General features: G+C 43.0%; 1 protein-coding gene across 1 annotated transcript in view; it reads left to right on the forward strand.

Moving 5' to 3' along the window:
- LOC137652818 (UPF0047 protein YjbQ) overlaps window positions 1-7,561 on the forward strand; it is a 68,413-nt gene extending 60,852 nt beyond the window's left edge. The window contains exons 2-3 of the mRNA XM_068386227.1: window positions 5,674-5,768; window positions 6,985-7,561. Coding sequence (XP_068242328.1) covers window positions 5,674-5,768; window positions 6,985-7,101 — 212 coding nt within the window. The 3' untranslated portion in view covers window positions 7,102-7,561. The remainder of the gene's footprint in view (window positions 1-5,673; window positions 5,769-6,984) is intronic.
- Window positions 7,562-12,618: the final 5,057 nt, after the last annotated feature.

Consider the following 12,618-nt stretch of genomic DNA (forward strand, 5'->3'; position numbering starts at 1 on the left):
GACCTATTCTTCTCCCTCCCCACCTATCCCTTTGGTGTAGGCTTGCCTACACACCTCTGTCCTTAGTCCTACAACTCCTCTCTTGGGTGGAGTGGTAGGGCTAACATTGTTCTCCTGCTGAGCTGGTACACATATCCTTCATAGCGTTTTATGGGGGTGGTTGCCGGCGGCGCTCCTGCCGGCGGGGGATTCCCCCCTCTTTGAGTGCCCTCTATCCCTCCCTTGGGTTACCACAGGCACCCGGCCACCTGCCGGCTCCCTGCCGCCGGATGTTAGGAGTATCCACTCCTATCATGAGTGCACTCTCACCGGAGGGAAGCCGGAGGGGTATAGGATCTTACCCCTTCCATCCCTCCTTACCTTTCTCTCTTTCTATCCTGGTGCCGGTCCCTTGCCGTCTCTACTGCCGGCGATAACCGCCACTACCTCAGTTGACATTCTTTCATAAGATGCCTCCCCCCTTTAAGACGTCAGCCTTCCGTGTGCCCGAGACTGCCGCCTTCCGTCGGCTTACCGCCGACGTCCCACCCTTCGTTTTACCTAGTAACAGCCGGCCGACTTTCGGAGTCAGCCTCCCGCATGCCGGCATTGATTGCCGGCAATTTAGGTATACGACCATATATATATCTATCTTATGAATTGATCCAAGGCTCACCATGCCGTCAGCCTTCGGCTGCTGGAGGCGCCGCCCCCTGCCGCTGTGCCGGCGGTCGCCACTATGGTATTATCCTTATAGATACTCAGTGTGTCTGCCTTGATGCCTTCCACCCTGCAGGACCGGCATCCGGTGTTCCGTCGGTCTGCCGGCACCCTCATGAGACGTTAAGGGACATGTACCCCTTCCCTGGCTGCCGGCTACATGCCGACAGTCAATATACTGCAGCCAGATGGCTTAGCCACTTCCATATAGGTATTGTCTTACCATCCAAGATTGTGGCTATGCTGTTTGATTGCACATTACAATAATTCCAGCATACTCTGTGTATCTTAGTGCAGTCGATTGCCGGAACCTACATTTAATAAGGGGTTTATCCTATGCCCCCTCTCCCCCAGGGATCTGAGTGGTCTCAGACCCTATTACACTCTGCGGACAATTCCTTTTAAAAGCCTAGCTTGGCTCATCCATATGGATTTCCCTCATTGTAACCTTAGGGCACAAAGGAATTGTCTACGGATAAGGTTACGGTAACCGGCTGGGCGGGATTCACAAGTATGTGTCTATCTACTTCCTTTCCCGCTCATTAATCTTAAGCATTAATATGTTCTTATAATTAAGTTATTCTTAATTTTAGATTAAGTTATCCTTAATTTTAGAGTAATGTAAGTCATTCTTATGCCTTCCATGTACTCATGATCTCTTTCTTTTACAGGAGGAGTATCTGAAGTGTGAGAGTAACTTCTGCGGAGTGAAGCGCCCGGACTTCTACGGGCACAAGGCGTGCCGGACCCACGCCTCCTGCGCCGCCAAGAAAGGCGACTTGAAGTATTGGGACCCGCAGAGCTGTACAGTCTGCAAAAGTCTTCTTGTCGAGGCTTTCGACGATCCTCCTTCTGCGGAGGCAAGGGACATTGCTAGGGAGAAGCTACGCAAATGGGTGCGTGGCTTCCAGAAGAACGCCATTGGACTGTATCTTCCCAACGAAGACTTGAGGGAGCTAGCTCTGGATCACCTGAGAAGACTTCTGAGCCTTTGCAAGGACCTGGGGATCCTTGTAAATGCTGAGTAGTCTTGCTTGACTCCAACCCAAGTCTTAAACTATCTGGGTATGTCCATCAACACCCAGGTAGGGAGAGTGTTTCCGTCGGAAGACAGGCTTCGGAGACTGGATCAGTCCATCGCCCATCTCTTGTCTCCACTACCGCCTTCAGCCAAGTCGTGGCAGTGTCTTCTGGGCCATCTTTCCTCCCTGGAAAAACTAGTTCCAGGCGGAAGATCGAGAATGAGAAGTCTCCAATGGCATCTGAAGACCCATTGATTTCAAAAGACAGATTCCTCATTCTTGGCAGTGGAGGTTTCAAATCTGGTGTTACAAGATCTTCATTGGTGGTCGACCAGAGAGAATACCCAAAAGGGCATTCCCCTCCAAAGCCCCAGTCCGAAGTTAAAACTCTTTTCGGATGCATCGCTACGGGGATGGGGTTCCCACCTAGGCCCGAAATTAGCATCAGGAGTTTGGTCCCCGGTAGAGAAGTCTTTCCACATAAATCACCTGGAATTATTAGCAGCCTGGAAAGGCCTAAAATTCTTTGTAGAAGATCTACAAGGACGAGAGTATGAGCGACAACTCCACAGCCGTCTCGTACATCAACAAGCAAGGGGGTACTCTGGCAAGAGACCTCTGTCTGCTAGCAGTCCAGATTTGCCAGTTGGCAGAAAGTCACAACATTTCTCTCACAGCCAGGTTTATTCCGGGCTGGAGAAACATCGTGGCGGATCAACTGAGCAGGCACCACCAAGGGCTGAGTGGCGAATGGTCTTTGGATCCTCGAGTAGCAAAGACAGTAATAGCTTTGTGGGGTTTCCCCACAATAGACCTGTTCGCCACCTCTCTGAATGCGAAACTTCCCCGCTACGGGTCCCCAGTTCCAGACCATCAGGCAGCGATCCAGGACGCCCTTCAACACTCCTGGGACAACCTGGATGCATATGCCTTTCCACCCTTTTGCCTGCCTAGAAGGGTGATCAACAAACTCAGGACCTCCTGGAATTGCAAACTAGCGCTAATAGCTCCGGCATGGTCAAGCAGAGAGTGGTACGCAGACCTTCTTTCCCTGCTGGTTCAAGTGCCGAGGTTTCTACCTCCAGAACCCCGTCTGTTGACGCAGCCACACAGTGGTATCCCCCACGGGAGAATCCACTTCCTGAAGCTTCATGCCTGGAGGCTGTCTAGTCTCTCCTCAGAAGCAGAGGCTTTTCAGGGAAGGTGGCTGAGCATATGTCCAGGCACCTGCGCCAATCTTCCACAAACCTCTACCAAGCAAAATGGAGTGTTTGCAGCTTGGTGTAGAGGGCGAGACGTGTCTCCATTCGATCCCTCTCTTCCATTAGTGGCAGACTTTGTGGTGTACCTCAGGGAGGAGAAACTCCTATCAGTCTCGGCAATTAAGGGCTATCGTTCAGCCTTAAGCCTCATCTGTAGACTGAGAGGAGTTGACCTTTCCACCTCAGAAGATATCACCTTGTTGACTCGAGGTTTTTAGAGATCTTGCCCCCAAGTGGAGATTAGACCACCACCTTGGGACGTATCCCTGGTCTTACGTTCCTTGAAGGGACCTCCCTATAAGCCCTTAAATAGGGCCTCTGACTAATTCCTAACCCTTAAGACCGTCTTCCTAGTAGCTCTGGCCTCGGCAAAAAGGGTTGGTGAACTTCATGGTCTATCCTACGAAGGCACCCATTCTAGAGGATGGGGGGAAGTCTCGCTCAACTTTGTGCCAGGCTTTGTGGCCAAAACTCAGAATCCTTCATCAGCCGATGAGAGGTTTAGAGAATTTAAATTTTCGAGCCTCAATAGGGTAACACAGGATACTGACCAATTGCTACTGTGCCCAGTCAGGGCGCTAAGGAAATACCTGAAGCGCACCTGACCTTTCAGACCACACCTCCGTCATCTTTTCCTCAGTACCAATAAGGTAAAGAAGAGAATCTCTCGCAACACCATCTCTTTCTGGCTCAAGAAAGTTATTGCGAGAGCCATTCACGGAGACCCAGAGGCAGCTCAACCCAAAGCCCATCAAGTTAGGGGAGTGGCTGCCTCTCTGGCATTTAAGAAGAATTTTTCAGTCTCCCAAGTCTTAAGAGCTGGAGTCTGGAAGTGCCAATCGACATTCACCTCTCACTATTTAACCGATGTGACACATAGGTCTCTAAACACCTTTTCTATAGGGCCTATTATGGCAGGGCAACAGGTGCTGTAACTACCTTTACGCCCTTTCAGGGGACAGTAGCCATTGGTCAAGGATTCTGTGTTACACTAGGTTTTATAAGAACATCCATCTATCTTCTGCCCCTTTCTTCTTCCTCCCATCTGGGTATCCTAGTCTGTAACCAGTTTCAGCTGGACTCACCAATGTAAATAAGGTATGAAACTCATCTGACTCCTCTCACAGGGTATAAATTATACTCGTAGTCACAAGGATTCCCCTTTTCAAGGTCGGGAATCCTATGTATGAAAGTGTCCAAGTCATTGTTCCCGACCCTCTTCATACTGAAACATTTGTTTCCACGTAATTACAAACCTTCAGTCGTGCTAAGATTTTGGGGATCTTCAAAGAAAAGTTAATGGGAGATTTGTTCATCAATAGAGTCTAGTCTGAGGACTATCTTCCCTAGGAATAGGGAACCCTTCGTCCACCCTGACCTCAAGACTAAGTCTCCTATAGTAAAGAATGAGGGTTTGTATTTAGTGTAGGAACAAATGACAAACTTATAACAGAGTTTGTATTTTTCCTAACATACAAACCTGAATTCTTTACTCAAATCTTCCCTCCGTCAGCGCCCCCTAATATAGTCCTAGCTAGAATCCGATTGAAGGTATTCAGTAGCTACCGGCCAGCAGTCCCCCACCCCTAACAGGTGGATAACTACTGGCCCGGTCGTTAACGACCTTGTTAAGGTTTTTCTGCCGTATTTTCCAGCTCACGCTAGAATATCTCCTATAGTAAAGAATTCGGGTTTGTATGTTAGGAAAAATACAAACTTTGTTATAAGTTTGTCATGTTTTTATAGTTAGGAAAAATACAAATTACTTCCAAATTTGTCCCAAATTTGTCCTTTTAATTTTGAGAATTTCAAGCTTTGTAGATATTAGCAATATGACTTAAGTATTGAAAAACTAAATTTAATCATTAAAGTCAAGTTTATTTTTCATTAATTTTACATTTAATGTCATTAAATTTACATTTAATGTAGTCATACCTCTCTTCACAAATGAATCTACTTACGAAATTTTCACGCTACGAAACGAGATGTGAATATTTTTGTGACTCGCATTGCATAAAATGTTTCATGTTAAGAAAAGAGATTTGCCAGCCAAGCCGAGAGTAAAAGTCACCCAACAAAAAAAATTTGAAGTAAATGGGTTTACACAATAGAAAATGTAGCGGTAGTCTATATTAATGGTAACTATAATAGTACAGTACATATGGTACTGTGTATTTTGTATATGTACAGTATTGTACTGTATGTATTGTATTATTTTCCATTTGTTATTACATTATGTTGTAATAACTACTCAATTTACAGGTATTAACAGTTAGTTTAGGTATATTGCCTGGTTCAAATGTATTTGGCTGTACAGTATTTCATTGTGGTTATACTGTAACTGTATTATAAGACTTAATGTGGTGTTTTGTAAGGTTTGTTACGAATTAGCTGATTTACCTGTAAAATGTGACTCACAACACGAAAAATCATGTTATGAAAGCCCCTCCAGAACGAATTAATTTTTTGTTGTGAGGCATTACTGTATCTTCAAGATGGTGCTGGTTATTTTATGCTAGGCAATGATGCTCCCGGCACATTGTGAATTATTCAGATATCAGTATGGATATATATCTTGTTTCTTCCATCAGAGGAAATTTCCTCTCTATCTTAATTTTTTGTAATAGTAGGAATATTCATTACAGTATTAATAATTTGGCAAGCCTATAATCCTCAATGTCTTCTTCCAGTTCTTCACACATCTGCCAGTTTAGCGCTGAATGAAAACTGGGACCCCTATGTTAGGGATGATATGGAGATGATGCTCAATAAAATAGTGCCTGAGGTATGTGGTTGATTGCTCTCATCTGTCGTAGGTTCAAGCAATGATGACACAACTTTTCCACCTCAGTCATCCTTTCCAAAGTGTACTGTGAATTGCATTTACTGAAGCCTATCTTTTTAAAGGGATCAGTTTAATATTTTTCTGTAGTGTCCATTTTCACTTCATAGTCACTGGCCATAATTGTAATTATTAGTAAAATAATGTAAAATGTTTTGATATTTATAGATTTATTAATTGCAGAGATTGCTAAAGGTTTTAGACAGGTGTTGACTGAGGTTGTGAAAGTGCCAAGAATATAGTAGTCCTGATTGCAGAGCAACTTGCAGAATATTATGGAAGTTGCATTATCTTAGGGTAGAATATGCTAGTAACAAGCTTGTTACCGTATTTAAGAATCTTACTACTATTTTTCAATAGACTCGATTAACCTTTTAGAGTCGTTAGCTCAGAAGAGTCTGCATAGGAGTTACTCAAGCATTTCATCATTATTTTTAGAATTTGGATGGCCAGCAGAACACAGAATGGACCAAATGTATGGATCCAACTTTGTATGACTTTGGAATTGAGAATTCTTTCATTGCCTTGGTCTGCTATAAAACTCTTATTTACAAATATATCCTGAGTCTTGGTATGTGAAGATAACGTATTTCAGTACAGTATTTTAAGGTCTTACGGTAGCTTGAATATGTACAGCAAAGGCAAATTAGGTTGTTTCCTACAGAAATGTCACTTCCTGTGTTCTTTGCTCAGCTCGATTCACAGTAGGAAATTTACATATCCTGAGAACTGCAGTTCATTGTTAAACTCCTATCTGATAAAAACATAACAGATCCAGATTTAGTTTTCTGTTGTGCTTCTGAATGTTCTGCTACTTGTCTAGAATAGTATATTGCATGAACAACTGTACAGACATTGGGTTGGTTTATCGGTCTGTACTCTATCAATTTTTTTTTTATTATATTTCCTTTTATTGTTTCTCTTTGTTATGCAAAGTGCAAATACAGTATGTACCTTGACCTCATGTTTTTATTTATTTCTTTTAAGTTCAGAGTAAATCCCTTTTACACTAGAAAGCAGTCTCTCCTCCCCTTACCTGTAACTCATCCCTCTACAGTCCTCCACAACAATAACAACAACCACTACCACCACTACAACCACCCATCTTAGTCTTTTGTTTTATTTATTTTTTAACATAGATTTCCATTTTTTCTTCCAGGGGATGCCTTATCGACATTCCTGTGAAGGCCCCGATGATATGGTAAATTGTTTTTTCAATTTTGCGCATCATCATCAAATTATTAGTAATGAGTGTTTTTTCAACATTATTTTTTAAAAATTCCTTTTAGGTATTTGCAAGGCTAAAAAAGGGGGCTACATTTTAACATTAAAGCCTTCGTAAATGCTTACATTTTTTCTGGACATTCATCCATGAGGTGTATTAAAAAAAAAATTTTTGATGCAATTTTTCCAAGTGTATTTGTTGTTTCTAATGTGTAAAGTAGTGTGTTACCCCTCTAAGGATGTTTGGTGAAAAATTTACATTCGTCTTCGAGCACACCCCATATGGACAGCATCAAGGTACAGTAATACAAGTATAACATACAGCATTAGCTGTGTAAAGCTGGTGCTAATTTATGAAGACAATATTACCTCAGTTCCTTTTTATTTGATTACAGTACATTAATTTTGAGTGGGTTCTTATAGGTGTTTATTCATTTTCATTTTCTAGTATTTGCCAAACTGGTGGCTTGGAAGTTTTTAGCAGTATGCTATAGTTCAGTAATATTAATGATGGTTTTGATAGCATTTATCAAGGGTCATGGTTACCAACTTCATCATTTGTAGTTTTTAGTTATCAGTACAGATGAATTTTTTTAATTCTTTTTAAAGAGGGATGAAATTTTAAATATGCTGTCATTATTTGTAGTTCATGTATTTTTATTCCTTTACAAAAGAGATTTCTTCGTTGTCTTACAATCACGTTTTATTGATTTATTTCAAATCCATTAATCTTGTTGCTTCACTTGTGTACGATGGCTCTCCAGTTGAACCAACCTCTTCCTATTTGGAAGGAAAAGAAGTTACTGTTCCCACTCAGATTTCTGGCAGTTTACTTCCATCTTCAGTCATTTGTGACTCATCTGTTCACATACTGTTTTCCCCTCCTTGGATTTAGCCTTTGTGTTTTGTGTCATTCCTTTCTTTTCTTGTATCCATACATCATAATCAATTTTTGAATAGGGTTGTATAGTTTTTGCACTTTATAGTATTATATTTTGTTTACTCATGGAGCCCATGGTCTCCTCTGCCAGTGAGGTATTATAAGCAAGTACATTTTTTTTTTCCTACGTCTTTGTAAACTTCAAGTAATGTTTTTGTTCACTTCATTTTGTGACTGCTTGTTTTGATATTACTGTAATTCTTATTCTTAATTTCTGCCAAGTGTAGTTATGCTGGGATATCTTGAACATATAAAATTTGCTGGCTTGTCATTATACAGCTGTTTTTCTAGCTTTGTTTATGGTAACAGGCTTCTTTTTTCTTAATATTCTTTTCTCTGTTATTTCTCTGTTGCTTATTTTAGTTTGCTCTGGTTCGTTTGAAGAAAAATTGTTTTAATTAAATTTTTTTAGCTTATTCCATTGTAGCCTAATAAAAATTTTTATGAATTCAACGTAATGTAGATTTGCCAGATTTCCAAAGACTTGGTTCATTTGGGTTCAGAAAGTATATGCTCACATGCACCGTGTTTGACCATTCATAAATCCTGTATACCTATGTGGTATGTAGATGTTTGAGCTTTTTAGTCATATCTTCTAATGACAAGGACCTCTATCTTTTGAGTTATTTATGTGAGAGTCAAAAATGTTTACTTCAGCAGACTTTTCCAGTGTGTAAGGATTGACATACAATATAGACCATATCACAAACTCCATGCTCCCAAGACTGTTATATGCCTTATCTGATTCTGTTTTGTATAGCCATGCTGCATTGTTAAGACTCACAGTGTCCTCTGCAGCTATGAAGTTACTCCCCCATATCTGAGCAGTCTTCCAATAGGAAGTTTAAAAGTTCCCTCTGGATTCTCCTTTCCAGGCGTTGAATGTGACATTATTCTGTTACCCTTACTTGATGGTATACAACTATTGATGCATTTATGAGATGTCACATTGATTCATGGCTGAGATCTATTAACGTATAGGTAGTTCCTAGGAACCACGAGGCAGGAAAGCACATTTTGTTTGGCGTGTATGCCAGCAGCATGAGAAAATCTATTAACTGGGAATCCCATGTCCTACATCTCATTCAGACTAAGTCGAAAGTACACTACGAACCTCTTGTCGTCTGCCATGAAAGCATCTGAACACACCAGCCTATTCTGTTGTCTGTATGTTTGTACATACAATATTATATGATGTCATTCAAAAGTTGGTTAACGTTATCTCGAATGTTGACTTAAATTTATCCAGAAGTTGAAAAACACTATCAAGGTGAATCCTGCAGAGCATATTACAGTAGTGTCTCAAAATACAAAAGTAATTGGTTCTGTAGTGGCTTTTGTGCTGCAATTTTTTTGCATTGTGAGTCTCCTTTTACATGTTAATAGCCTAATTTGTTCCTGCACTTACTGTACAAACCTTACGCTATTTGTAGGGATTATCCTTTCCGCGAAGCTGAAACTAGCCATAAGACTTTTTAGCGAGGTAGAACTACTCTCCTCTTAACTGTTTTCCAGGGGGAAATAGAAACAAGCTTCGGCTTTGTTTCTTAGGCAACACTTTATCAACCTTCAATTTGAGATAGAGCTCATTGAAGGGAAATAGTGTGTTGCCTGAGGTGTTGGAACTTTCCCTTCCAAGGGAGAGTCCATCCAACAGACATTATTCGACAATCTTTCCTGTCTGCTGGAGAGTTTTTTTTTACCTGTTTCAGTCTACCTTTGGGGTATTCCTCTGGCAGGAATTGGATTCGTCTATTCTTGTTCATAGCACTGATGCCTTGTTTCAGGTAACCCCTTCAGGGTGAACCCTGAGAACAAGCTTCAGGTTCGTTCTTAGGCAACATGTGATGTCAAGTTTCAATTTGAGATAGAACTTGTTTAAGGGAAGCAGTGTGTGCTGCCCAAAGGTTTGCCTCCATGTATAGGAGCTTTCTCTTTCGAGGGAGAGTTCTTCCACCAGCCGCTGTTCGGCAGTCTTCCTGCTTGAGGGAGAATTACCGGTAGCGGCAGCAGATTTTGGTTTCCTTCCCATCCGCGTTAGTCTTCCTTCACCTGTTTTGGTCCTCCTTTCGGGGGGTTCCTCTGGCATGAATTGAATTCATCCTTTCTCACTCTTCGTCCGGGTAACTCCTTCAGGGGGAATCCAGAAACAAGCTCGGACTTTCTTTTTCAGGCAACACCTTATGTCAACCTTCAATTTGAGATAGAACTCATTGAAGGAAGCAGCGATTGCTGCCCGGAGGTTTGCCTCCAGGTGTTGGAACTTTTCCTTGCTTGCAGGGAGAATTCCTGACTGAAGCAGCAAATGTTGGTTACCGCCCCTGGGTGGGACTACTTTCACCTGTTTTGGTCTCCCTTTCGGGGATTCCTTCGGCGGGATTTGGATTTGTTCTTTATCTGCTCTTTGTCTTCGCAGCAAATCTTGCCGATTGCTGATTATCTACTTGCTGATTGCTAGCTCATCAACTCGCCGATTGCTAGTTCACCAATCAACGATCACCAGCTCACCAATCTCCGATTTCCAGTTTGCTGATCACTGATCTCTGATTTCCAGTTTGCCGATTGTCAACTCGCTGATCGCCTGCTCGTTGATTGCCGATTTCTTGTTCGCCAATTGTCAATTCACCGATCCCCGATCCCTAATACAGCTTGTCATTCGCCGATGCCAGTTCGCCAATCATCAGATAACCAAACTCCAACTTGTTGATCACTAATCCCAAACTTGTCATTTGCATATCACCACTTGATTGTTTTTTTTCGCCGATCGCCGATCTACAGCTCGCTGATTGCCAACTCGCCGATTGCCAGCTCGCCGATCACTAGGTCAACTATTGTTGAACCATTCTGCGGTTCTCCAGCTCCCCAATTGCCTACTCACAGCTCACCGATACCAGATCACTAGCTCGCCAATCGCCGATATCCAGTTCACAGCTAGACCAGCTCGCCTATTTACAGCTCGCCGATCATCAGCTCGCCTATCTACAGCTTGCTGATCATCAGCTCGCCTATTTACAGCTCGCCGATCGTCAGCTCGTCAATCGCCAGCTCATCGATAGCCAGCTTATCGATCGCCAGCTAACCAATTGTTAACTCACCGATCGTCATCTTGCTGATCGCAAGCTCGCTGATCACCGATCCCTTGCTTGCTTGCTGCCAGTTTGCTGTTTCACCAGATCTCCGATTCACCAGCTTGCTAATCGCTGTTTCAACAGGTTGACAATATCCAACTTCTTACCAATTGCGCCGTTCGTTGATTGACGTTCAACAACTCGTTATCTCGCCACTCGACGGGTCACTGTTTATCAACCTGACTCTCGCTTGCTGTTCGCTGTTTGCCGGCTCGTGATCATCACCAAGGCCATTCAGGATCGTCATTAGTCAAGTCTCTAAGTTGCTTTCAGAACCAGCAGCCACTTCCAACATCCAACATTTAGCCCTGGATACTTTGCCTTTCGGGGTAAAGCTGTTCTGGTGCTATCCGTTCTGTTGGACAACAACTGGGATAATGCACGAGAGCTGACCTTGGTGTTTAGTACCCCTCGCCTTTTGGTTTTTGTATGTTTCTCACAAACAGGGTTTCTTCGGTTCCCGAAGTTTTCATCTCCTGCGAAATGCAAAGAACCCGCATTCATGTAGCCTGGTTTCTTCGTTGAATCCGGCATATTCCCGAACGTTCATCCCTCATGAACGTACGTTCTGCACTACTACAGAATGGTGTACAGGCCTCAAGGGACCAAGTTGCTGCTTCGGCTGCTACCTCCTCCCTTGTTTCACGTATATCATAGGACTACCTCGTGAGCTGACTTTGCTGGGATAGGAACTGTGTTAGTTATGCAGTCTCCTGCATCATATCGGATCTCATACATGGTTATGTTCACTGATTCCTTGAATCGGTTCCTTCCCCTGCATCGGAAGGCACAACCCCATGGGGTTATTGCCTCCCTCATTCTCTTGTTCTTAGAGAATTGAATTCAGCGGTGTCTAACGTGACAGCTGTTGAAATATCTTTGTGTGGGGTCATCTGTGTAGATCAAGAAGTGGAGGGAACTCCCTTGGAGCCTGTGCACATTGCCACAATGGAGGTATGAGGGTCATTGAGAGATCTTGCAATGCCCTTAACTCGTTCCGAAGCCTCCTTATTAGGCAGAAGGGGGTTAACGCATAGACGTTTATGATGTCCCACTGATGTTGATGGCCTGGGGATTTGGTACTGGCGAGCAGTACGCTGTGAGTTTCCTGTTGAGGGATGTTGGGAACAGGTCAGTGAATCCCACAAGGCAAAACTTTGTCGGCTATCTGATGTTTCATTTCAAAGACCACTTTGAGCTCAGTGTCTAGGTGTTCTTGCTCAGATTGTCTGCCGCAATGTTTCTCTTGCCCAAGATGAAGCGGGCTGATAGCTACCGAGTTGTTTTCCGTCCATCATCTTATCTCTACAGCTAGATGACAGAGGGCTTGTGAAAAAGTATCTTCTTTGCTTGTTTATTTTAAGCACTACGGTGGTGTCACTCATTAGCAACAGTCTTAAAAGGAGGTGATGGAATTGCTTGAAGGCTAGAAAGGCTGCCCTCATTCCCAGGAGGTTTATGTGGCGCACTCCCTCAGACTTGGACCACAGCCCTGAGGCCA

Source organism: Palaemon carinicauda, chromosome 1 (genome assembly GCF_036898095.1).
Source record: "Palaemon carinicauda isolate YSFRI2023 chromosome 1, ASM3689809v2, whole genome shotgun sequence".
Taxonomy (NCBI): Eukaryota; Metazoa; Arthropoda; class Malacostraca; order Decapoda; family Palaemonidae; genus Palaemon; species Palaemon carinicauda.